This window comes from Panulirus ornatus, chromosome 36 (assembly GCF_036320965.1).
Source record: "Panulirus ornatus isolate Po-2019 chromosome 36, ASM3632096v1, whole genome shotgun sequence".
In the NCBI taxonomy this organism is placed as follows: Eukaryota; Metazoa; Arthropoda; class Malacostraca; order Decapoda; family Palinuridae; genus Panulirus; species Panulirus ornatus.
The window spans coordinates 9,765,575-9,792,426 of NC_092259.1; the positions used below are offsets into that span (position 1 = coordinate 9,765,575).

At 38.9% G+C, this 26,852-nt stretch overlaps 2 protein-coding genes across 11 annotated transcripts in view; one reads left to right on the plus strand and one right to left on the minus strand.

Annotated features, from left to right (window-relative positions):
• The window catches only part of ena (ENAH actin regulator enabled), a 153,113-nt gene extending 145,909 nt beyond the window's left edge, over nucleotides 1–7,204 (plus strand). For all 10 annotated transcript variants that reach the window (XM_071683329.1, XM_071683331.1, XM_071683326.1 and 7 more), the window contains one exon: nucleotides 289–7,204. In XM_071683329.1, the coding sequence (XP_071539430.1) occupies nucleotides 289–317 (29 nt within the window). In that variant the 3' untranslated portion in view covers nucleotides 318–7,204. The remainder of the gene's footprint in view (nucleotides 1–288) is intronic.
• An 11,376-nt stretch (nucleotides 7,205–18,580) lies between these two features.
• LOC139760323 (uncharacterized) overlaps nucleotides 18,581–26,852 on the minus strand; it is a 49,023-nt gene continuing 40,751 nt past the window's right edge. The window contains exon 7 of the mRNA XM_071683333.1: nucleotides 18,581–22,674. The gene's annotated coding sequence lies outside the window, so the exon portion shown is untranslated. The remainder of the gene's footprint in view (nucleotides 22,675–26,852) is intronic.

Genomic DNA, 26,852 nt, shown 5'->3' on the forward strand with positions numbered 1-26,852 from the left:
AGTTTGAAAGTTTGAGCTGACTTGTAGTCATCTTTATTTTCTTTCTCTTATCATTCAAGTTTACAGCTGAGACTCCTGTGGGTTGAGGTCTAGGTTCGTCAACCCCATCATGGCATATCAAAGGCTAAAGTCTTACCTTTCCATAATTTTTGTTGTAGAAACAGCTGTTTTGCAATTTATCAAATAGATGATACATGAGCATTTGCAGGTTAAGCAATTTGTGTGAAACAATTGAGTTCAGATTACTAGTATGCTTCAAAAATGTTCTAATATTGTTTTCTTTTGCAGCTGTCAAGATGGAGCTAAACCGAAGATAAGTGTGCTACACCTCTTGAAGAAGAAGAAAATAAAGAAGTCTTTGTGGGAAAGTCATGACATTCAGTAAAAAATCAAATTGCGGGGCCTGCTACATGAATTAGGGACCACTTACATTTCTTCTTAACAGAGGAGTGAATGGAGATTTGGTACAATGTGAGACAGAAAAAATTTGTACCACTGACAGTGCTCATACTACATTAACAACTAATACTTGACCATTGTTATTATCATCTTTATTGTGATTATTATTCAGAATGGATGATATGTTTTCCTACACTACATTTATACCCAAATAAAGTATTATTGGTGCAGAATGTTAAAAAAAAAAAAGACAAAAGACCCTCGTGCTATAACCGAAGATTATAAGTTGTGTGTGTGGTGAGAACTTGTTGATCCTGCTATGTTGAAAAACTACAGTGGACAGAATGTTTATGTAGGGTGTTGTTAGCACATATCTGGTGATGCAGCACCACTTACTGTGTTGCAGGTGATGTTGCAGCAACACCCAGCACTGTACGTGGTGTCTTTGCACCACTCAATTTAATATAGGTGATGTTGCAGTACTGCCAGCACTACTGAGTGCCATACTTTAGATGGTTTTACAGCACAGACTCCTGTGTTGAAGATGATGATGCGGTACCACCCAGTGCTGTATGTAGTGTTATAGCACCTTCACTAAATGTGCAGGATTTGCTGCTACTAGGGCTGGCTATTAGAGACCTATTTCCAATATATTAAATTATGGTACTCCTACTCTAGTATGTTAATCTTGTTATCCATATGCATACGGTGCATTGTAATGTACAAATTACATTTCTCAGAGCTTTTGTATTTCAATTTTGAGTAACAGTCTGGAGGCTTATGTACCTTTGCATTGCCAGTTAAAATAAACACTAGCAGTTTAAAAATCAAATGAATTTTATTTTGAAATTACGCTGAATTAAGGCTGACACTACCCCTAATGCACTAGTCCATTAATGGTGTCATGTGTTTTTAGTTTTAAAATAAGGAAAAAGAAAGTCCACTTTTTCCAAATTCATTTGCCATTTCCCACTTTAGTGAGGTAGGGCGAGAAACAGATGAACAACAGCCTTCTTTGTTTCCATTTTGTTCACATTTTAGCTACCATGTACAATACACCCAAACCAGAGCCCATCATCCACATCTTTAGCTATCATGTATAATACACCAAAACCAGAGCCTACTATCCACATCCAAGCCCCACAGACCATTTCATGATTTCCCTAGATTGCTTCACATACTCCTAGTTCAACCTACTGACAGCACCTCACCCCCCACATACCATATCTCTAATTTTCCCTATCCCATATAGACCTCTCACCCTCCTGAATGTTCAGGCCCCAGCAACTCAAAGGCCCTTTCACTCCACACTTCCATCTAAGTCATTCATTAATGGTAATTTGGGAAGAAATGAAAGTGTTTAAGTTATTATTTGACTTAAGGATGTATCTTTTTTTTCTTATACCTGCTTGCATCATATCATTCTGTAGTACCATTTTGTAACAGTTTATCAGTATATTGATCCAGCCTTAGTTGCAGTATCAAGTGTGCTGCAGTTGGTGTAGCAGTACTACCCATAATGCTGTATGTGGTGATGCATCATCATTGACTGTTATAGGTATTTGTTAAACACCACCCATTGTGCTGAAGGTGGCATTGCATTACCATTCACTGTTCTACCATGTGTTTACCATCACATGCCAACTCAGATCATTTGGTCATTTGTTGCCTTGAGTTAGGAATAAATTATTATGTAATCTTATTGTATTAACTCTTTATAAATCATCTTGGGAGGCCTTTTTAATTTTCTGCATAAGAATTTACGGAACATGAAATTTAAAGGTCTTTTATGACAGGTATTAAAGTGATGAATGTACAGCTCAATTGACTTAATGTAGTGAAAGGTGTAGTGATGATTAAGACAAGTTAGATATACTCAGTTGTGTTACATGTGCTGCTGTCAGGCAGATATGCACTAAGATCCTAACAACCCTCAGAGTGACATTGCAGCTTATGCTGCTTTCTCCAACACTTGCATGGAGTCGGTGCATCAGCTGTATTTTTGTAGGGAAAGTAATTTATTTATAGTATTGGCTTTTCAACTACTTTTGTACAGCCACACCTCTTAAATCACATGCTTTACTAAGGAATGTATATGACAGCCACACTGCCTATACTAAGGTCTCAAGTTTTGTACAAGCCCTGCCCCCTTTGCACTCCTAACTTCCTTGTAAATAGACCCCTCCCTGCCCAGGGTTGGTAGGGCACATAGGATCCACTCACGGAAACCTAATGAGCCTTTGCATTTAGTACAGTGTTGGGGTTCATACTCTTGCTGGTGTTTTTTATGCATTATCATGGAATTATTACTATGCCACATTAGCATATACTATTAGTATGATGGTGAAATTATATTACTTTTTGTAAATAAGATATGTAGATACAGTGGTGAATGTTAGTGCTAGTGCTTCTGTGGTCTTTGCTCACCTATGCTGCTGAACAGACTCTGGACTAAAGTTTTGAATCGTGCTCTCGAAAATTTTTATATATTATAAACGTTTATAGGAGCATTATAATAAGCAAATCATCCATTAAGTTATGATTAAGTACTTAGTGATTATGCTGTTTATGTTGTAGCCACAATCACAGTGTTTTAATGGGGACAAACAGCTGCTGTCTAATAACCGAATGACACCCGGGAGCACGCTTCAGAAACATGGTCCGGAATAATGCAGATGTCTGTATGTCTTGCCAGGCTGTCTCCAACCACGGAATACCAGGGTTTGTTTGGTATCTAGTCAAGACTCCGAAGAAGACTCGTTACACTTTTTTTCCCCTTGGGTGATTGTCAGAAATATGAATGGCTAGCCATGCTGTAGTGCTACATTCGTAATTAATCTGTGCTGCTTGGTGAGTATATGTGGTATCAGCAGCTTTTACTCACTTTATCATTGGAGTTATTATTTTCATGATGTAGTAATACAGAAAATATGATGCTGTGAAGTGATGTAAAAACAGTTTGCATAGACTTAATGCTGGAGATGCCACATGTATTATCAAATCACCATGTATTATCACTTGCAGTGCTTCCATTTCATTTCATGATAATGTTGAACTTGATATTAGAATATGCTGAAGTTTTTGTAGAAACCTGGAACAAGTCTTGCCTAATATTTGATTTTTTACCATTAGCTGGAACTGTACTGTGGTCTTTAATTGTTTTTGGTCTGTTTCAGCTCATGTTACAATGATTTGTCAAATGGGGTCAGTATTTTTTCCTCCTTTTGTACATTTGAGAGTGAGGTAAGAAAGTATGCTATATTGTATATCATTAAAGCTTCTACCCACAAATTAGTTAAAAATTTAGATAAGGAAGGAAAAGGTTGCACCAGTTTTCAGGGGAAGAAATTATGTAAACTCTATGGATTATTACTGAAATATTGTTTAAGGAAAAGACAGCCTGGCTGTGGTTTCTGACTGAAAATGACCAGTCTTGGAGAGCTGCTGCTGTGATCCCTCCTAGAAGGTGAAATCTTGGCTTGTGTCTCAGATGTGGATGTCAGGTTTTGTTTTAAAGGGGAAGAACATATGTTCTTTGAAAGAAAAATGTATGGTTGTTTGAACTTTTTAGTTCACCACATGGAAGTCTTACATATATCATCCAAAGATCCCTGTTATCATGAATGAAAGACTCCATTACACTATTGGCTATTGTATAGTCACAAGGTTGCAGTAACTAGTCACAAGTTTGAGAGAAGTTTGCATCATACTCACCACAACTAAGACAGTCACTAGTCACCAGCACTTGGGTAGAGTGTAAACTGAAAAGGGTTTTCCATTTTTAGCTAATTTTATTGAATTTTCTTAGAGTCCATTAAAAGTACCAATTTAGGACATGATTAAGTTCTGATGATGGTACGAGGCACTTTCAACCATGAAGTGCTTTAAGGATTTATGTACCACTGTTGTATCACTTCAACCCATAACTGAAGCAGTTGACTTTTTCATGTAACATAATAAGTATCACTAGTCTTGAAAATAATGATAGTTAAGCTGACACCCCATCTGACTTCAGTGATAAGAATATATTTGTGTTTTCCATTTATGGGTTTTTATTGTTAATTATTCCCACAGCATAAGTATGGTTGATCCTTCACATAAAGAGTGTTTTGTCATTTGAAAGATGAAAGTGCTTCTGTACTAACTTATTTACGGTGAAATGTAAATCCAATATCAGGTATTAAGTATCAGACGGTGATTAGTACATGTTTGTGTTAAATGGTCTATCAGCATATATTTTCACATTTGTTGACTGTTTTCCAGGTTAACAAGGTAGCACCAGGGGCAGATGAAGAATTGGCCTCAGTCATTCACATTGTTGTTTTCAAAATTTTACATAGTATGTCATAAACTTTAAATTTTTTTGATACACAAATGCTGTTACAACAAATGTCTTAAAAAATAACAGGTATTTATGAAATATTTTCAAATTACTCTGGAACCTTAGTTACAACCCTATGTCGGAAAACAGTCAGAAAGGATGAAAAGGCAAGAAGCAGGTTAATTTCCCAGTATGAAGTTCTATGAATTATGTTCCAGTTATTTCTAGAGGCTTACAAATTATTGACATTAATCAGAATGCTAGGTCTCTGGTGTTTTTATACTCTAAAGAGTAATCTGTGTAATTTGACATTCTACTCCATTTGCATCACTTTGGGTTAATGTTGGAAGATACACATGGTAAGCTTTGCTTACTGTTTAAAGCTGGTCTATACGTTACATAATTCTACGTTTGGATGAGCCAGCACACATTGAATCATCATATATTTTGGGCATAGTTATCTTTTCACTTCCAAGGATTAAACATACATGAGAAATACTTAAAATGAGTTTGTTTTAATTTTTTTTTTTTTGTCAAACTGAAAGGGCAGATCCCATTAGACCGCAGTTGTGAAATGAATGAAGATTACCCCAGCAGGTTTATATGAAGAATTTGGACATGTAAAGGGTTCTAAAAGCAGGCAGTATGAGTATACAACAGCATGAGAAATATGGTATTCTATAATTCTAAATTTTTTGAGGTCATTGTGTACATAGCCATGTAAATTTATTGCCAGAGTAGAAAAACAAAAGTATAAGGCAGTACTCCCTTGATAATGCTTCCAGGGGTAATTAAGACCACTGGATCAACTCCCTGCAGCATGTCACAAATCCTGTTTCAAGATATGATGACAGTTTATGTGTACAGCAATTCTGAGGCATTAAAATACATATTACTCAAATGACCCTGTTGTTCACAGGGTAATGATTAGTAGAAAAGTAGCTGTAATTTGTTCACAAAGCTATTGTTCTCAAACATACATTATGCAAATTAACCCTTTAACTGCACGAATCAACCCTCATCCTTCCACCCTTTTGTTGCAGATCCTAGTTTTTGTCCACACTAAAAATACTAATCTTGGTGCTTTTGAGGTCACACCAGTTTCATGACCAGAAGCTAAGAGCCTCACTCAAAGTAAAGAAAATAAAGGGACTGAAAGCTTAATTACCCCCTAAATGTTAGAGGGAGGAGGATGATATGCTGCCACATCAAAGCACTAAACTTTAGTGGAGTTTACATGGGAGTTTCTCAATCAACATTTCTCTGATATCATGCAGAATAGATATTCACATGAAAAAGAAGAAAAAACAAAACTGAGGAATGTGAACACAAAGAAAGTTGATTTGATACAACAAAAGTGAGAAAAATGCCATGTCTAAAGAATTGTTGGCTGATATCACACTTTGCAACACCAAACAGTGGTGGTATAACAAGAGCATTTGAATTAGTTCTTAATTTTTGTAATGATGCAGAAGTTCTCTTATTCAGGCACAACAGAATTTTTTTTCCTTCCCCTGCTATAAACGGAAGATGGTTGTTTCTCGATGGTACCACAGTGGTTAAGATAATTACATTTATCAGATATTGATCTGACCTTTGTCCTCATTGTAGAGTGGTATTAGAATAATCTACTGCACAGGTTTTTACAATATCACCTTATAATCCATTATCTGATATTGGTTTCACATTCCCCCTTATCTAGTGTTAGTGTATTAATCAATCGTCCTTGTAGATATAATGTCACCTTTGTCAGGTGACAGAGTATTTTTGATATGACTGATGGATCGAATTAATATGATGATGACAGATAATGAAATGCTCCTATTCCATCTATTGTTCTTAACCTCATTCCTCAATATGGGGTAGATCAGTGGTGTACAGCCTCCTGCCCACTTATATACATCCACTGATGTAAAACACAAAAATATCACCAGCTAGATGACATGTCAGTTCAACAGTGATCATTTTCATGTTTGACGATGCTTGTAATAAAGTAGGTATGTTTCACCTTTTTCAGTTATATGAAAGTTTAACCAGCCTACATAATCATTCAGCTGACATAGTGTTTTTGTTGGGTCTGCAACAAAGAATTGTGATAACCTGTAATTAAGGTGTTTTGTGTTAGGTTTTGCACAAAGCAACCATTTATATTGAAGTGGCTTATCAAATAGACTACTGTTTTTCCTAATAATCTGAGGTTGGAAGTTTGTCTTATAACCCAGCTGTATTGTTATCTTATATTTGGCTAATGTGTGAAAATTCCGCAGACAGCAGGCACCTTGTGACTGTATTTTGTCATAAAGCCTTTAAGGGGCAACAAAAGAAAACAGTAAACCAAAGTTGTTGTAAGCCTCACCAGTTAGGAGCATAGAATTGTACTTCAGTGAAGTATAAAGTTTTGGCTCTTCGCATGTGGGGACTAATGTTATTATTACACATGTAATGGTAATGGGAGTTAAATATATAATGTAACTAAGGATCACCCATCTTCCTTTTTTTACCTTCCAAAGTTGTAACCATTGCTTGCGAATGGCAGTTACACTATAGGTTCAATGAGGAAATGACTTTTTAGATGGTATTTGATCCAGCTGATTCATTTTTCTACTTTTATCAAATTTTGTTGCTTTTCCTAGGATTAATTGTATATGACAATGCAGATTTGCCCAATATTTTATATATAGTTTTAATTGTATCTAAGTAATGTATGTGTTTAAATAATGAATAATAGAGTTGATCTTTGGTATGTTAATATTATTGAAGACTGTTGAATGTAGAAGGTGAAGCAGAGTAATTACCTCCCTATATTATGGGTTTTGTTCCTCTGGCAAATGATTGAATACATGTTTTGTGCACAAATGATAGAGAGGTTGACGATGTCTCTGTGTGGGTGAATTTAAAGATGAGCTAATGAGTTGTTAATTCTAAAAACATGGTCACACTGAGGACTTGTACCCTTAATTGCTTTTGGATGGGATTAGTTATTATGATCCTTAAATTACTTCAATAATTGTTCACCAAGGCCAGAAAAAGTCATGTGAGGAATCAACCATAACCTTAGTTTCAGTGATGCATCACTGGAATTATAAAAGTGATTACACAGACATTAAGTGCAATAAACAGGAAAACCACAACCATCTTTCGACAGAAATTGCCAAGTGAGTGGGAATATATATATGTATATATATATATATATATATATATATATATATATATATATATATATATATATATATATATATATAAACATATATATATATATATATATATATATATATATATATATATATATATATATATATATATATATATATATATATTTTTTTTGCTTTGTCGCTGTCTCCCGCGTTTGCGAGATAGCGCAAGGAAACAGACGAAAGAAATGGCCCAACCCACCCCCATACACATGTATATACATACGTCCACACACGCAAATATACATACCTACACAGCTTTCCATGGTTTACCCCAGACGCTTCACATGCCCTGATTCAATCCACTGACAGCACGTCAACCCGGTATACCACATCGATCCAATTCACTCTATTCCTTGCCCTCCTTTCACCCTCCTGCATGTTCAGGCCCCGATCACACAAAATCTTTTTCACTCCATCTTTCCACCTCCAATTTGGTCTCCCACTTCTCGTTCCCTCCACCTCCGACACATATATCCTCTTGGTCAATCTTTCCTCACTCATTCTCTCCATGTGCCCAAACCATTTCAAAACACCCTCTTCTGCTCTCTCAACCACACTCTTTTTATTTCCACACATCTCTCTTACCCTTACGTTACTTACTCGATCAAACCACCTCACACCACACATTGTCCTCAAACATCTCATTTCCAGTACATCCATCCTCCTGCACACAACTCTATCCATAGCCCACGCCTCGCAACCATACAACATTGTTGGAACCACTATTCCTTCAAACATACCCATTTTTGCTTTCCGAGATAATGTTCTCGACTTCCACACATTCTTCAAGGCTCCCAGGATTTTTGCCCCCTCCCCCACCCTATGATCCACTTCCACTTCCATGGTTCCATCTGCTGCCAGATCCATTCCCAGATATCTAAAACACTTTACTTCCTCCAGTTTTTCTCCCTTCAAACTTACCTCCCAATTGACTTGACCCTCAACCCTACTGTACCTAATAACCTTGCTCTTATTCACATTTACTCTTAACTTTCTTCTTTCACACACTTTACCAAACTCAGTCACCAGCTTCTGCAGTTTCTCACATGAATCAGCCACCAGCACTGTATCATCAGCGAACAACAACTGACTCACTTCCCAAGCACTCTCATCCCCAACAGACTTCATACTTGCCCCTCTTTCCAAAACTCTTGCATTCACCTCCCTAACAACCCCATCCATAAACAAATTAAACAACCATGGAGACATCACACACCCCTGCCGCAAACCTACATTCACTGAGAACCAATCACTTTCCTCTCTTCCTACACGTACACATGCCTTACATCCTCGATAAAAACTTTTCACTGCTTCTAACAACTTTCCTCCCACACCATATATTCTTAATACCTTCCACAGAGCATCTCTATCAACTCTATCATATGCCTTCTCCAGATCCATAAATGCTACATACAAATCCATTTGCTTTTCTAAGTATTTCTCACATACATTCTTCAAAGCAAACACCTGATCCACACATCCTCTACCACTTCTGAAACCACACTGCTTTTCCCCAATCTGATGCTCTGTACATGCCTTCACCCTCTCAATCAATACCCTCCCATATAATTTACCAGGAATACTCAACAAACTTATACCTCTGTAATTTGAGCACTCACTTTTATCCCCTTTGCCTTTGTACAATGGCACTATGCACGCATTCCACCAATCCTCAGGCACCTCACCATGAGTCATACATACATTAAATACCCTTACCAATCAGTCAACAACTGAGTCACCCCCTTTTTTAATAAATTCCACTGCAATACCATCCAAGCCTGCTGCCTTGCCAGCTTTCATCTTCCGCAAAGCGTTTACTACCTCTTCTCTGTTTACCAAATCATTTTCCCTAACCCTCTCACTTTGCACACCACCTCGACCAAAACACCCTATATCTGCCACTCTATCATCAAACACATTCAACAAACCTTCAAAATACTCACTCCATCTCCTTCTCACATCACCACTACTTGTTATCACCTGTTTTATATATATATATATATATATATATATATATATATATATATATATATATATATATATATTTTTTTTTTTTTTTTTTTATACTTTGTCGCTGTCTCCCGCGTCTGCGAGGTAGCGCAAGGAAACAGACGAAAGAAATGGCCCCCCCCCCCCCCATACACATGTACATACACATGTCCACACACGTGTATACATACCTACACAGCTTTCCATGGTCCACCCCAGACGCCTCACATGCCTTGATTCACTCCACTGACAGCACGTCAACCCCTGTATACCACATCGCTCCAATTCACTCTATTCCTTGCCCTCCTTACACCCTCCTGCATGTTCAGGCCCCGATCACACAAAATCTTTTTCACTCCATCTTTCCACCTCCAATTTGGTCTCCCTCTTCTCCTCGTTCCCTCCACCTCCGACACATATATCCTCTTGGTCAATCTTTCCTCACTCATTCTCTCCATGTGCCCAAACCATTTCAAAACACCCTCTTCTGCTCTCTCAACCACGCTCTTTTTATTTCCACACATCTCTCTTACCCTTACGTTACTTACTCGATCAAACCACCTCACACCACACATTGTCCTCAAACATCTCATTTCCAGCACATCCATCCTCCTGCGCACAACTCTATCCATAGCCCACGCCTCGCAACCATACAACATTGTTGGAACCACTATTCCTTCAAACATACCCATTTTTGCTTTCCGAGATAATGTTCTCGACTTCCACACATTTTTCAAGGCTCCCAAAATTTTCGCCCCCTCCCCCATATATATATTATATATATATATATATATAATTCTTTTTTTCATACGCACATGCTTGTCATTTCCCACATGAGTGAAGTAGCGTCAAGAACAGATTACTGAGTCTTAAGAGGAAAAATTACTCTGTTCCTTCCTTTGGAAAGTAATATTGGAAGGAAGAATTTCCAGCCAGCTCTTAGTTGCCTTCTATGATATGCAGGGAATATGTGGGTAGTGTTCTTTCTCCACTATCCCCAGGGATATATGTATAGGGTGTACCTCTTTAATCTGGCAACTTTGGGACCTGACCATTGCTGGACCTCAGGAAACACTGGAAAACAGAAATTGACCCCTAAGTCATACACAAGTGACAATCCAATCTCATATTGCTCACACAAAGTCTTTACAGAAGTTCCTTTATCTAATCTTTTCAGTAACTCCACCCTTCCAGGACTAGATAATGATTTATGCTTTTGCTTATTAGCACTAGCACCATCTTCTGCACCTCTTGGTCTCTTTGATGACATCCTGAAGGGCTGAAATACAGCTGAATATAAGAAATCAACAGGACTGCTAATTAGCTTGGCTGCAATGTAATCAGATTTTGGCACCTGAGCGCCAAACCAATAAGTGATGGCAGCAGATTCAAAACGTGTCAGACCATGGGAGCTGATGAACCACATAGTGCTGGATTAGTGAAGCACAACCTGTGTATGTATGTATCCTCCCCTCCTGTTTATAATTTTTCAAAAGAAGGAATGGAGAGGTGGGCCTAGTGAGGATATACCCTCTAAGGCTCACTCCTCTGTTCTTAACGCTACCTTGCTAATGCAGGATAGGGTGAATATATATGGAAAAAAAAAAAAAAAATATATATATATATATATATATATATATATATATATATATACCCCTGGGGATAGGGGAGAAAGAATATTTCCCACATATTCCCTGCGTGTCGTAGAAGGCAACTAAAACGGGAGGGAGTGGGGGGCTGGAAAACCTCCCCTCTCGTTTTTTTAATTTTCCAAAAGAAGAAACAGAGAAGGGGGCCAGGTGAGGATAATCCCTCAAAGGCTCAGTCCTCTGTTCTTAATGCTACCTCACTAACGTAGGAAATGGCGAATAGTGTATATATATATATATATATATATATATATATATATATATATATATATATATATATATATACATATATATATATATATTTTTTTTTTTTTGCTTTGTCGCTGTCTCCCGCGTTTGTGAGTTAGCTCAAGGAAACAGACGAAAGAAATGGCCCAACCCACCCCCATACACATGTATATACATACGTCCACACACGCAAATACACATACCTACACAGCTTTCCATGGTTTACCCCAGACGCTTCACATGCCTTGATTCAATCCACTGACAGCACGTCAACCCCGGTATACCACATCGCTCCAATTCACTCTATTCCTTGCCCTCCTTTCACCCTCCTGCATGTTCAGGCCCCGATCACACAAAATCTTTTTCACTCCATCTTTCCACCTCCAATTTGGTCTCCCTCTTCTCCTCATTCCCTCCACCTCCGACACATATATCCTCTTGGTCAATCTTTCCTCACTCATTCTCTCCATGTGCCCGAACCATTTCAAAACACCCTCTTCTGCTCTCTCAACCACGCTCTTTTTATTTCCACACATCTCTCTTACCCTTACGTTACTTACTCGATCAAACCACCTCACACCACACATTGTCCTCAAACATCTCATTTCCAGCACATCTATCCTCCTGCGCACAACTCTATCCATAGCCCACGCCTCGCAACCATACAACATTGTTGGAACCACTATTCCTTCAAACATACCCATTTTTGCTTTCCGAGATAATGTTCTCGACTTCCACACATTCTTCAAGGCTCCCAGAATTTTCGCCCCCTCCCCCACCCTATGATCCACTTCCGCTTCCATGGTTCCATCCGCTGCCAGATCCACTCCCAGATATCTAAAACACTTCACTTCCTCCAGTTTTTCTCCATTCAAACTCACCTCCCAATTGACTTGACCCTCAACCCTACTGTACCTAATAACCTTGCTCTTATTCACATTTACTCTTAACTTTCTTCTTTCACACACTTTACCAAACTCAGACACCAGCTTCTGCAGTTTCTCACATGAATCAGCCACCAGCGCTGTATCATCAGCGAACAACAACTGACTCACTTCCCAAGCTCTCTCATCCCCAACAGACTTCATACTTGCCCCTCTTTCCAAAACTCTTGCATTCACCTCCCTAACCACCCCATCCATAAACAAATTAAACAACCATGGAGACATCACACACCCCTGCCGCAAACCTACATTCACTGAGAACCAATCAATTTCCTCTCTTCCTACACGTACACATATATATATATATATATATATGTTTTTCTTTTTCTTTCAAACTATTCGCCATTTCCCACATTAGCAAGGTAGCGTTAAGAACAGAGGACTGGGCCTCTGAGGGAATATCCTCACCTGGCCCCCTTCTCTGTTCCTTCTTTTGGAAAATTAAATAAAAAACAAAAATAAAAAAAAATAAAAATATATATATATATATATATATATATATATATATATATATATATATATATATATATATATATATATATTGCTTTGTCGCCGTCTCCCGCGTTAGTGAGGTAGCACGTAGAAACAGACGAAAGAACAGCCCAACCCACACACACGCACATGTACACACATACACGTCCACACACGCAAATATACACACCTATACATCTCGATGTATACATATATATACACACACAGACATATACATATATTCATATATATTTATTTATTTAATTTGCTTTGTCGCTGTCTCCCGCGTTAGCAAGGTAGCGCAAGGAAACAGACGAAAGAATGGCCCAACCCACCCACATACACATGTATACACATACACGTCCACACACGCAAATATACATACCTATACATCTCAACGTATACATATATATGCACACGCAGACATATACATTTATACACATGTACATAATTCATAGTCTGCTTTTATTCATTCCCATCGCCACCTCGCCACACATGAAATAACAACCCACTCCCTCCTCATGTGTGCGAGGTAGCGCTAGGAAAAGACAACAAACGCCCCATTCGTTCACACTCAGTCTCTTGCTGTTATGTAATAATGCACCAAAACCACAGCTCCCTTTCCACATCCAGGCCCCACAGAACTTTCCATGGTTTACCTCAGACGCTTCACATGGCCTGGTTCAATCCATTGACAGCATGTCGACCCCAGTATACCATGTTGTTCCAATTCACTCTATTCCTTGCATGCCTTTCACTCTCCTGCATATATATATATATATATATATATATATATATATATATATATATATATATATGCTTATTCAATATTTCCTGTGTTCATGAAACAGAGCCAGGATCAGGTATAGAAAGCCTCATTAGCACACATCCATTCTCTATATGCCGTGTGTAATGCACGAAAAGTTTCCAGTGTATATGAAACAGAGCCAGGATCAGATACAGAAAACCTCATTTGCCCACATCCATTCTTTAGCTGCATTGTATAATGAACCAAAACCACAGACCCTTGTCCACAACCAGGCCCCACAGACCTTTCTGTGGTTTCCCTTGGCAGCTTCATATGTCAGGTTCAGTCAAATGACAGCATGTTGCCCCATGTACAAAATCAACCCATTTTACTCAATTTCATGCACTTCTTTCACCCTCATGCATTTTCTGGCTCTTAGCACTGAAAATATTTTTCACTCCATTCTTCCATCTCCAATTTGGTCTTTCCCTTCTTGTCCCCTCAACTTCTGACACATACATCCTTCCTGTTAACCTCTCCATATATCCAAACCATTTTTAGCATGTCCTCTTCAGCTGTCTCAACCAAATTCCTTACCCTTTTGTTACTTGCATCTCTATAATCATATATATAATGGACATAGAATTGAATATGACAGCATATATGGAGTTCTTAATCTTTTTTCTTGTTCTTTTCTCAGTATTATTCTACCATTAGGTGGGTGCTCAAACACCAGTTGTCTGTAGTCCCTCATTCAATACATTCAAGCTTTTGCCTTCACAGAGGCATCGTTAGGAATCTACAAAAAGAGAAAAATACTGGATGTCCAGAGAACAAGGAGGAGAGTGTGACTCATTTTTCTAGAGTGTGGTCCCTGATGGGTGTATGTATGGTGGGCTGAAATTTAAGACTGAGTTGGGAAGATTTCTGTTGGGTTATTTCATTGCATATTTTTGTCATTGTTATATTTGTATGGGGGGAGGGACTGTGAGAAGTCACTTGGGAAACAGCAACTATGTATAATAATAATGAAAATGTGTATATATATATATATATATATATATATATATATATATATATATATATATATATATATATATATATATTTTTTTTTTTTTCGCTGTCTCCCGCGTTTGCGAGGTAGCGCAAGGAAACAGACGAAAGAAATGGCCCAACCCACCCCCATACACATGTATATACATACATCCACACACGCAAATACACATACCTACACAGCTTTCCATGGTTTACCCCAGACGCTTCACATGCCTTGATTCAATCCACTGACAGCACGTCAACCCCGGTATACCACATCGCTCCAATTCACTCTATTCCTTGCCCTCCTTTCACCCTCCTGCATGTTCAGGCCCCGATCACACAAAATCTTTTTCACTCCATCTTTCCACCTCCAATTTGGTCTCCCTCTTCTCCTCGTTCCCTCCACCTCCGACACATATATTCTCTTGGTCAATCTTTCCTCACTCATTCTCTCCATGTGCCTGAACCATTTCAAAACACCCTCTTCTGCTCTCTCAACCACGCTCTTTTTATTTCCACACATCTCTCTTACCCTTACGTTACTTACTCGATCAAACCACCTCACACCACACATTGTCCTCAAACATCTCATTTCCAGCACATCTATCCTCCTGCGCACAACTCTATCCATAGCCCACGCCTCGCAACCATACAACATTGTTGGAACCACTATTCCTTCAAACATACCCATTTTTGCTTTCCGAGATAATGTTCTCGACTTCCACACATTCTTCAAGGCTCCCAGAATTTTCGCCCCCTCCCCCACCCTATGATCCACTTCCGCTTCCATGGTTCCATCCGCTGCCAGATCCACTCCCAGATATCTAAAACACTTCACTTCCTCCAGTTTTTCTCCATTCAAACTCACCTCCCAATTGACTTGACCCTCAACCCTACTGTACCTAATAACCTTGCTCTTATTCACATTTACTCTTAACTTTCTTCTTTCACACACTTTACCAAACTCAGTCACCAGCTTCTGCAGTTTCTCACATGAATCAGCCACCAGCGCTGTATCATCAGCGAACAACAACTGACTCACTTCCCAAGCTCTCTCATCCCCAACAGACTTCATACTTGCCCCTCTTTCCAAAACCCTTGCATTCACCTCCCTAACCACCCCATCCATAAACAAATTAAACAACCATGGAGACATCACACACCCCTGCCACAAACCTACATTCACTGAGAACCAATCACTTTCCTCTCTTCCTACACGTACACATGCCTTACATCCTCGATAAAAACTTTTCACTGCTTCTAACAACTTGCCTCCCACACCATATATTCTTAATACCTTCCACAGAGCATCTCTATCAACTCTATCATATGCCTTCTCCAGATCCATAAATGCTACATACAAATCCATTTGCTTTTCTAACATAAATGCTACATACAAATCCATTTGCTTTTCTAAGTATTTCTCACATACATTCTTCAAAGCAAACACCTGATCCACACACATATATATATATATATATATATATATATATATATATATATATATATATATATATATATATTATATATATATATATATATCGAGGATGTAAGGCAAGTGTACGAGTAGGGAGAGAGGAAAGTGATTGGTTCCCAGTGAATGTCGGTTTGCAGCAAGGATGCGTGATGTCTCCATAGTTGTTTGTTTATGGATGGGGTTGTTGGGGAGGTGAATGCAAGAGTTTTGGAGAGAGGGGCAAGTATGCAGTCTACTGTAGATGAGAGGGCTTGGGAAGTGAGTCAGTTGTTGTTCGCTGATGATACAACGCTGGTGGCTGATTCGGGTGAGAAACTGCAGAAGCTGGTGACTGAGTTTGGTAAAGTGTGTGAAAGAAGAAAGCTGAGAGGAAATGTGAATAAGAACAAGGTTATTAGGTTCAGTAGAGTTGAGGGCCAAATAAATTGGAGGGTGAGTTTGAATGGAGAAAAACTGGAGGAGGTGAAGTGTTCTAGAAATCTAGGAGTGGATTTGGCAGCAGATGGAACCATGGAAGCGGAAGTGAGTCACAGGGTGGGGAAGGGGGTGAAGGTTCTGGGAGTGCTGAAGAATGTGTGGAAGGAGAGAACGTTATCGCTGAGAGCAAAAATGGGTATGTTTGACGGAATAGTGGTTCCAACAAAGTTATCTGGTTGTGAGGCATGGGATATAGATAGGGTTGTGCAGTGGAGGGTGGATCTGTTGGAAATGAGATGTTTGAGGATAATATGTGGTGTGAGGTAGTTTAATCGAGTAAGTAATGAAAGGGTGAGAGAGATGTGTGGTAATAAAAAGAGTGTGGTTCATAGAGCAAAAGAGGGTGTATTGAAATGGTTTGGTCACATGGAGAGAATGAGTGAGGAAAGATTGACAAAGAGGATACATGTGTCAGAGGTGGAGGGAACGAGAAGTGGGAGACCAAACTGGAGGTGGAAAGTTGGAGTGAAAAATATTCTGAGTGATCGGGGCCTGAACATGCAGGAGGGTGAAAGGCGTGCAAGGAATAGAGTGAATTGGAACAATGTGGTATACCAGAGTCGACGTGCTGTCAATGGATTGAACCAGGGCAAGTGAAGCATCTGGGGTGAATCATGGAAAGTTTTGTGGGGCCTGGATGTGGAAAGGGAGCTGTGGTTTCGGTGCATTATACATGACAGCTAGAGACTGAGTGTGAACAAATGTGGCCTTTGTTGTCTTTTCCTAGCACTACCTCGCACACATGCAGGGGGAGGGGGTTGTCATTTCATGTGTGGTGGGGTGGCGGCGGGAATGAATAAGGGCAGACAGTATGAATTATATGAAGGCTACATACACACTTCACAGAAACATGATTTATCTTGAAAATAAACCACCATGTCTCCATAAAGTATGGTTTTAACCTTTTTACTTTGCATATATACAGTATATACTCATCTAAAAATCTACCCTGTGTATAAGTTGATCCTTGATTTTTGGCCAAGAAATCATTAATTAATGATATGCCTCATGTATAGGTCGACCCAAGCTTTTTAAGGCTAATCAGGGTAAAAAAGGATAATATTTTATGTCATATAAAACACATTTCAGAAAATCCCCACTAATAAACACTCTATGTACTAAAAACTGAGGTTTACTGAGCCTGAAACACCAAGTGCCTAAGGGAAATTGTTTACCATTTATCATTAAGGCACTTTACACTGAAATGTGGGTAGCTTCAGCCAAAATATTACATATTTCCATTTAAGTATTTATTCAAGTCAGTTAAGATAGACTATTATTGAAATACAATTTTTTTTTACATGAAATTCATTCGAAAAGCAATTACAGTAACAACTTTGGAATAACGAGAAAGCGAGTAGATTGTTTTCATCATGAGTTTATCCCGCTTTCCACAGTAATACGTACATCATTTCAGCAAAAATATTACATTTCCAAGCATAGTATGAATAGAATATCACAGTAATATAACAGTATTTTAACCAAAAACTACTAAAAAACAAGTAACATCTTTTGTTTTTGTCATGTATTTTATCCTATTTTATGCTGAAATACATCACCTTTCAGCAAAACTATATCTGAGAATATATTCATTCAGGCTCAGTAAAATATACTTGTGACGTACGAGATTTTTAACAAAAAACAATTTGAAAAACACGCACCATCTAACTGATACAGCACAGCCCTGGTCCCAGAGACTTTACCATTGCATCGGACCTTCCTAAGCAGCCTTTAATATTACTGTACATTGAAACTGTGTTTATACTCTTATTGTCTTGCTTCTTATTTCCTAGAAATATGACAAGTTTATATATAATACAACGTTACCTCGCTAATGCGGGAAATGGCGAATAGTATGAAAGAAGAAAGTTACAGTACATCTAATTACTAATTCATACATATTTTACATTTCAATTGTTTACTGGCAGTAACTAGCAAATATTTTTCATGTCTGAAGCTAAGAGTTGCTCCTAGCCCTTCCCATCATGCACGGATTTCAATCTAACAAAACTATTACCCATGTATAGGCCGACCCCCTACTTTTTTCCCTAAAAATGGTCTTGAAAGCTCAAACTATGCACTTTCTCCCCTATCCGTGGGGATAGGGGAGAAAGAATACTTACCACGTATTCCCTGCGTGTCGTAGAAGGCGACTAAAATGGAAGGGAGTGGGGGGGCTGGAAATCCTCCCCTCTCGTTTTATTTTTTTTTTTTCTAATTTTCCAAAAGAAGGAACAGAGAAGGGGGCCAGGTGAGGATATTCCCTCAAAGGCCCAGTCCTCTGTTCTTAATGCTACCTCCCTAATGCGGGAAATGGCAAATAGTATGAAGAAATATATATATATATATTACACTTAATTGCTGTCTCGCACATCAGCGAGGCAGCGCAAGGAAACATGAAAGAATGGCCCAACCCACTCACATACACATGTATATACATAAATGCCCACACACAATGTACATACATATACATTTCAACGTATACATACACAGACATATAAATATAAACACATGTACATATTCATACTTGCTGCCTTCATCCATTCTCTTTTACAGGGCTCCTTTGCTCTGAGACTGCACTCCAGTTAAGAGCAAGGAAATGGATTTCATTGTATTGATTTGATCCTCAATGAGACTGTACTCCTTTCTGTATCCTGAAAGTGATTCAGTCTGAATGAGGGCAACGCCATTCTTCAACAAGATATTGTCCTCAGATGATACAGCCTTGCTAAAGGTGACTTTTCACTTGTGATGTAATCTCAAGCAACCGAAGTCCAGAAGCCTGTGTATAATATATATATATATATATATATATATATATATATATATATATACATATTTTTTTTTTTGCTTTGTCGGTCTCCCGCGTTTGCGAGGTAGCGCAAGGAAACAGACGAAAGAAATGGCCCAACCCACCCCCATACACATGTATATACATACGTCCACACACGCAAATATACATACCTACACAGCTTTCCATGGTTTACCCCAGACAATTATATATATATATATATATATATATATATATATATATATATATATATATATATATATATATATATATATATATATATTTATATCTTTTTTCTTTCAAACTATTCGCCATTTCCCGCATTAGCAAGGTAGCGTTAAGAACAGAGGACTGGGCTTCTGAGGGAATATCCTCACCTGGCCCCCTTCTCTGTTCCTTCTTTTGGAAAATTAAAAAAGAAAATAGGGGAGGATTTCCAGCCCCCAGCTCCCTCCCCTTTTTGTCGCCTTCTACGACACGCAGGGAATACGTGGGAAGTATTCTTTCTCCCCTATCCCCAGGGATATATATATATATATATATATATATATATATATATATATATATATATATATATATATATATATATATACTTGCCATTTCCTGTGTGAGCAAAGGAGCGACAAGGACAGATGACAGACCCTTAGAGGGAAAATTCCTCACTTGGCTCCTCGCTCCATTCCTTCTTTTGGAAAGAATACAGGAAGGGAGGATTTCCAGTCACCCCCTAATTCACCTGCTACATGCAGTGAATACATTGACATTATTCTCTTTCTCCCCTATCCCTTACAACAGCACAGGAAAGAGAAAATAAGAACAGAGTACTTTTGTTTATTACATCCTTAGACAGACTCTGTCTGAGGATGTAATAAACAATATATATGGTTGCGAGGCGTGGGCTGTAGATAGAGTTGTGCAGAGGAGGGTGGATCTGTTGGAAATGAGATGTTTGAGGACAATATGTGGTGTGAAGTGGTTTGATCGAGTAAGTAATGAAAGGGTAAGAGAGATGTGTGGTAATAAAAAGAGTATGGTTGAGAGAGCAGAAGAGGGAGTTTTGAAATGGTTTGGTCACATGGAGAGAATGAGTGAAGAAAGATCGACAAAGAGGATAAATGTGTAAATGGTGGAGGGAATGAGAAGTGGGAGACCAAATTGGAGGTGGAAAGATGGAGTGAAAAAGATTTTGAGTGATCGGGGCCTGAACATGCAGGAGGGTGAAAGGCGGGCAAGGAATAGAGTGAATTGGATCGATGTGGTATACCGGGGTTGACGTGCTGTCAGTGGATTGCATCAGGGCATGTGAAGCGTCTGGGGTAAACCATGGAAAGCTGTGCGGGGCCTGGATGTGGAAAGGGAGCTGTGATTTCGGGCATTATTGCATGACAGCTAGAGACTGAGTGTGAACAAATGAGGCCTTTGTTGTCTTTTCCTAGCGCTACCCCGCACACATGAGGGGGAAGGGGGATATGGTATTCCATGTGTGGCGAGGTGGCGATGGGAATGAATAAAGGCAGACAGTGTGAATTGTGTGCATGGGTATATATGTATGTGTCTGTGTGTGTATATATATGTGTACATTGAGATGTATAGGTATGCATATTTGCGTGTGTGGACGTGTGTGTATATACATGTGTATGGGGGTGAGTTGGGCCATTTCTTTCGTCTGTTTCCTTGCGCTACCTCGCAAATATATATATATATATATATATATATATATATATATATATATATATATATATATATATATATATATATATATATATATATATATGTGTGTGTGTGTGTGTATGAGTGGATGGGTTGTTAGTCTGTTTCCTAGCACTACCTTGCTGACACAGGAAATGGCGATCAAGTGTGTGTGTGTATATATATATATATATATATATATATATATATATATATATATATATATATATATATATATATTCTTTTTTCTTTCACACTTGTTCATTGTTACCTGCATTAGTAAAGTAGAGCCAAGAACAGACAAAGTGAAAGTCTCAGTCACTCACTCACATCCATTCTCTAGCTGTCATGTGTAATGCACTGAAACCACAGCCACTTACTATTAAGTTACCCATCCCAATATATATATATATATATATATATATATATATATATATATATATATATATATATATATATATATATATACTGGTACTTAGACACAAATGTATTACTGTACCATACAGTGCTGAGCAATGAATTACCCAAATACAAGGATAAACTTGGCAGTATTATCAGTAGCAGCATATCAGTCAGGGGGCACTGCTCAGTGAAGTTACCTTTTGTGATCTCAGACGGGTGCCAGGACATGGACATCACCAACCACCTGATAAAGAAGTTGCCTTGCCTATATGTCACTCAGTCAAGCTCCACATTTGGAAGGCTTCAACTGTTATAAGAGAATAAAGGGTAGTCATATGTTACCACATATTTTCACATGCCATACCACAATAACCAATTTTTGTGATACATTTGCACGACTAAAATTAAGCTGTGATGTGTGTGTCCTGATAGCCTTCAAGTTGTACGCTCTCCAGCTCGTGCTAGCATACCAGTCCCATCTTTGATATGTATTCATATGTTCTTAAATAAAATATACAATTGTCTTTCTGTTTTATTACAATGGTTAAGTACAAACCTATCACAAAAATCTTATCTTTGCTTTCCATTACGAACTGACACTCTAGTATCTTTGCTTTCCTGGTCAGTGTAAAAAATTATGAAATCATTGACAGATTTCTTTCAGTATAAATTTTTAAGTGCAATATAAAACTACTGACATACAGTTTCTGTATATGAAAATAACTATATATAAAGAACACTGAATAATACATACATGACATTATACTATCATTGAAAAGTAACTTTTGTTGAGGCTGTATTATTAAGAGCTTAGTCTTCTCAGAAATTTCTCACTCCAGAGTCTGCACTTCCTGCCACTGGAAAAAAAAAAAAAAATACAGAAATTGGTCCTTGGGTAATATATTTATGTATTCATTTATTATACTTTGTCACTGTCTCCCACATCAGCGAGGTAGCGCAAGGAAACAGACGAATATATATATATAAAAATATATTCTATTCTATTATACTTTGTCGCTGTCTCCCATATTAGCGAGGAAGTGCAAGGAAACAGATGAAATAATGGCCCAACCCACCCACATAAACATGTATAAACATACACATCCACACACGCACATATACATACCTATACATTTCAACGTATACATATATATACATACACAGACATATACATATATACACACGTACATAATTCATGCTTGCTGCCTTTATTCATTCCTGTTGCCACCCCACCTCACATGAAATGACACCCCCTTCTCCCTGCACGCATGCGAGGAAGCGCTTGGAAAAGACAACACTCAGTCTCTAGCTGTCATGTACAATGCACCTATTCTATTCTATTATACTTTGTTGCTGTCTCCCGCATTAGCAAAGTAGCGCAAGGAAACACAAAAGAATAGCCCAACCCACCCACATACACATGTATATACATACATACACGTCCACACACCCACATATACATACTTATACATTTCAACGTATACATATATATACATACACAGACATTTACATATATACACATGTACATAATTCATACCTGCTGCCTTTATTCATTCCTGTTGCCACCCCGCCACACATGAAATGACACCCCCTCCCCCTGCATGAGGTAGTGCTAGGAAAAGACAGCACTGTCTCTAGCTTCCACTTATAATACACCGAAACCACAGCTCCCTTTCTACATCCAGGCCCCACAAAACTTTCCATGGTTTACCTCAGATGCTTCACATACCCTGATTCAATAAATTGACAGCTCATCAACCCCAGTATATCATATTCCAATTCAACCTATTCTTTGCATGCCTTTCACCCTCCTGTATGTTCAGGTCCCAATCGCTCAAAATCTTTTTCACTCCATCCTTCCACCTCCAATTTGGTCTCCCACTTCTCATTCCCTCCACCTCTGACACATATATCCTCTTTGTGAAATCTTTCCTGACTCATTCTCTCCATGTGACCAAACCATTTCAATGCAACCTCTTCTGCTGTCTCAACTACACTCTTTTATTACTGCACATCTCTCTTACCCCTTCATCACTTACTTGATCAAACCACTTCACACCACATATTGTCCTCAAACATCTCATTTCCAACACATCCATCCTCCTCCATGCAACCCTATCTATTCCATGCCTCGCAACCGTATAACATTGTTGGAACCACTAATCCTTCAAACATATCCATTTTTGTTCTTCGAGATAACATTCTCACCTTCCACACATTTTTCAACACTCCCAGAACCCTTGCCCTTTCACACACCTTTCCAAACTAAGTCACCAACTTCTGCAGTTCCACACTTGAATCAGCTACGAGAGCTGTATCATCAGTGAACAATAAATGACTCACTTTCAAGCCACCTCATCCCCAACATACTGCATACTCGCCCCTCTCCAAAACTCTTGCATTTACCTCCCTAACCACCCCATACATAAAAAAAATTAAACAACCATTTAATATACATAAATATATATATATATATATATATATATATATATATATATATATATATATATATATATATATATATATGTACAGAGCATCAGATTGGGGAAGAGCAGTGTGGTTTCAGAAGTGGTAGAGGATGTGTGGATCAGGTGTTTGCTTTGAAGAATGTATTTGAGAAATACTTAGAAAAGCAAATGGATTTGTATGTAGCATTTATGGATCTGGAGAAGGCATATGATAGAGTTGATAGAGATGCTCTGTGGAAGGTATTAAGAATATATGGTGTGGGAGGCAAGTTGTTAGAAGCAGTGAAAAGTTTTTATTGAGGATGTAAGGCATGTGTACGTGTAGGAAGAGAGGAAAGTCATTGGTTCTCAGTAAATGTAGGTTTGCGGCAGGGGTGTGTGATGTCTCCATGGTTGTTTAATTTGTTTATGGATGGGGTTGTTAGGGAGGTAAATGCATGAGTTTTGGAAAGAGGGGCAAGTATGAAGTCTGTTGTGGATGAGAGAGCTTGGGAAGTGAGTCAGTTGTTGTTCGCTGATGATACAGCGCTGGTGGCTGATTCATGTGAGAAACTGCTGAAGCTGGTGACTGAGTTTGGTAAAGTGTGTGAAAGAAGAAAGTTAAGAGTAAATGTGAATAAGAGCAAGGTTATTAGGTACAGTAGGGTTGAGGGTCAAGTCAATTGGGAGGTAAGTTTGAATGGAGAAAAACTGGAGGAAGTAAAGTGTTTTAGATATCTGGGAGTGGATCTGGCAGCGGATGGAACCATGGAAGCGGAAGTGGATCATAGGGTGGGGGAGGGGGCGAAATTCCTGGGAGCCTTGAAGAATGTGTGGAAGTCAAGAACATTATCTCTGAAAGCAAAAATGGGTATGTTTGAAGGAACAGTGGTTCCAACAATGTTGTATGGTTGTGAGGCATGGGCTATGGATAGAGTTGTGCGCAGGAGGGTGGATGTGCTGGAAGTGAGATGTTTGAGGACAATGTGTGGTGTGAGGTGGTTTGATCGAGTAAGTAACGTAAGGGTAAGAGAGATGTGTGGAAATAAAAAGAGCGTGGTTGAGAGAGCAGAAGAGGGTGTTTTGAAATGGTTTGGGCACATGGAGAGAATGAGCGAGGAAAGATTGACCAAGAGGATATATGTGTCGGAGGTGGAGGGAACGAGGAGAAGTGGGAGACCAAATTGGAGGTGGAAAGATGGAGTGAAAAAGATTTTGTGTGATCGGGGCCTGAACATGCAGGAGGGTGAAAGGAGGGCAAGGAATAGAGTGAATTGGATCGATGTGGTATACCGGGGTTGACGTGCTGTCAGTGGATTGAATCAGGGCATGTGAAGCGTCTGGGGTAAACCATGGAAAGCTGTGTAGGTATGTATGCGTGTGTGGACGTATGTATATACATGTGTATGGGGGTGGGTAGGGCCATTTCTTTCGTCTGTTTCCTTGCGCTACCTCGCAAACGCGGGAGACAGCGGCAAAAAAAAAAAAAAAAAAAATATATACATAGAGAGAGAGATAGGGAGAGAGAGAGAGATGCTCTGTGGAAGGTATTAAGAATATATGGTGTGGGAGGCAAGTTGTTGGAAGCAGTGAAAAGTTTTTATCGAGGATGTAAGGCATGTGTATATGTAGGAAGAGAGGAAAGTGATTGGTTCTCAGTGAATGTAGGTTTGCAGCAGGGGCGTGAGATGTCTCCATGGTTGTTTAATTTGTTTATGGATGGGGTTGTTAGGGAGGTGAATGCAAGGGTTTTGGAAAGAGGGGCAAGTATGCAGTCTGTTGTGGATGAGAGAGCTTGGGAAGTGAGTCAGCTGTGTTCGCTGATGATACAGCACTGGTGGCTGATTCATGTGAGAAACTGCAGAAGCTGGTGACTGAGTTTGGTAAAGTGTGTGAAAGAAGAAAGTTGAGAGTAAATGTGAATAAGAGCAAGGTTATTAGGTACAGCAGGGTTGAGGGTCAAGTCAATTGGGAGGTAAGTTTGAATAGGAGAAAAACTGGAGGAAGTAAGTGTTTTAGATATCTGGGAGTGGATTTGGCAGCAGATGGAACATGGAAGCGGAAGAGGAATCATCGGGTGGGGGAAGGGGCGAAAATTCTGGGAGCGTTGAAGAATGTGTGGAAGTCAAGAACATTATCTCTGAAAGCAAAAATGGGTATGTTTGAAGGAATAGTGGTTCCAACAATGATTGTATGGTTGTGAGGCGTGGGCTATGGATAGAGTTGTGCGCAGGAAGGGTGGATGTGCTGGAAGTGAGATGTTTGAGGACAATGTGTGGTGTGAGGTGGTTTGATCGAGTAAGTAACGTAAGGGTAAGAGAGATGTGTGGAAATAAAAAGAGCGTGGTTGAGAGAGCAGAAGAGGGTGTTTTGAAATGGTTTGGGCACATGGAGAGAATGAGCGAGGAAAGATTGACCAAGAGGATATATGTGTCGGAGGTGGAGGGAACGAGGAGAAGTGGGAGACCAAATTGGAGGTGGAAAGATGGAGTGAAAAAGATTTTGTGTGATCGGGGCCTGAACATGCAGGAGGGTGAAAGGAGGGCAAGGAATAGAGTGAATTGGATCGATGTGGTATACCGGGGTTG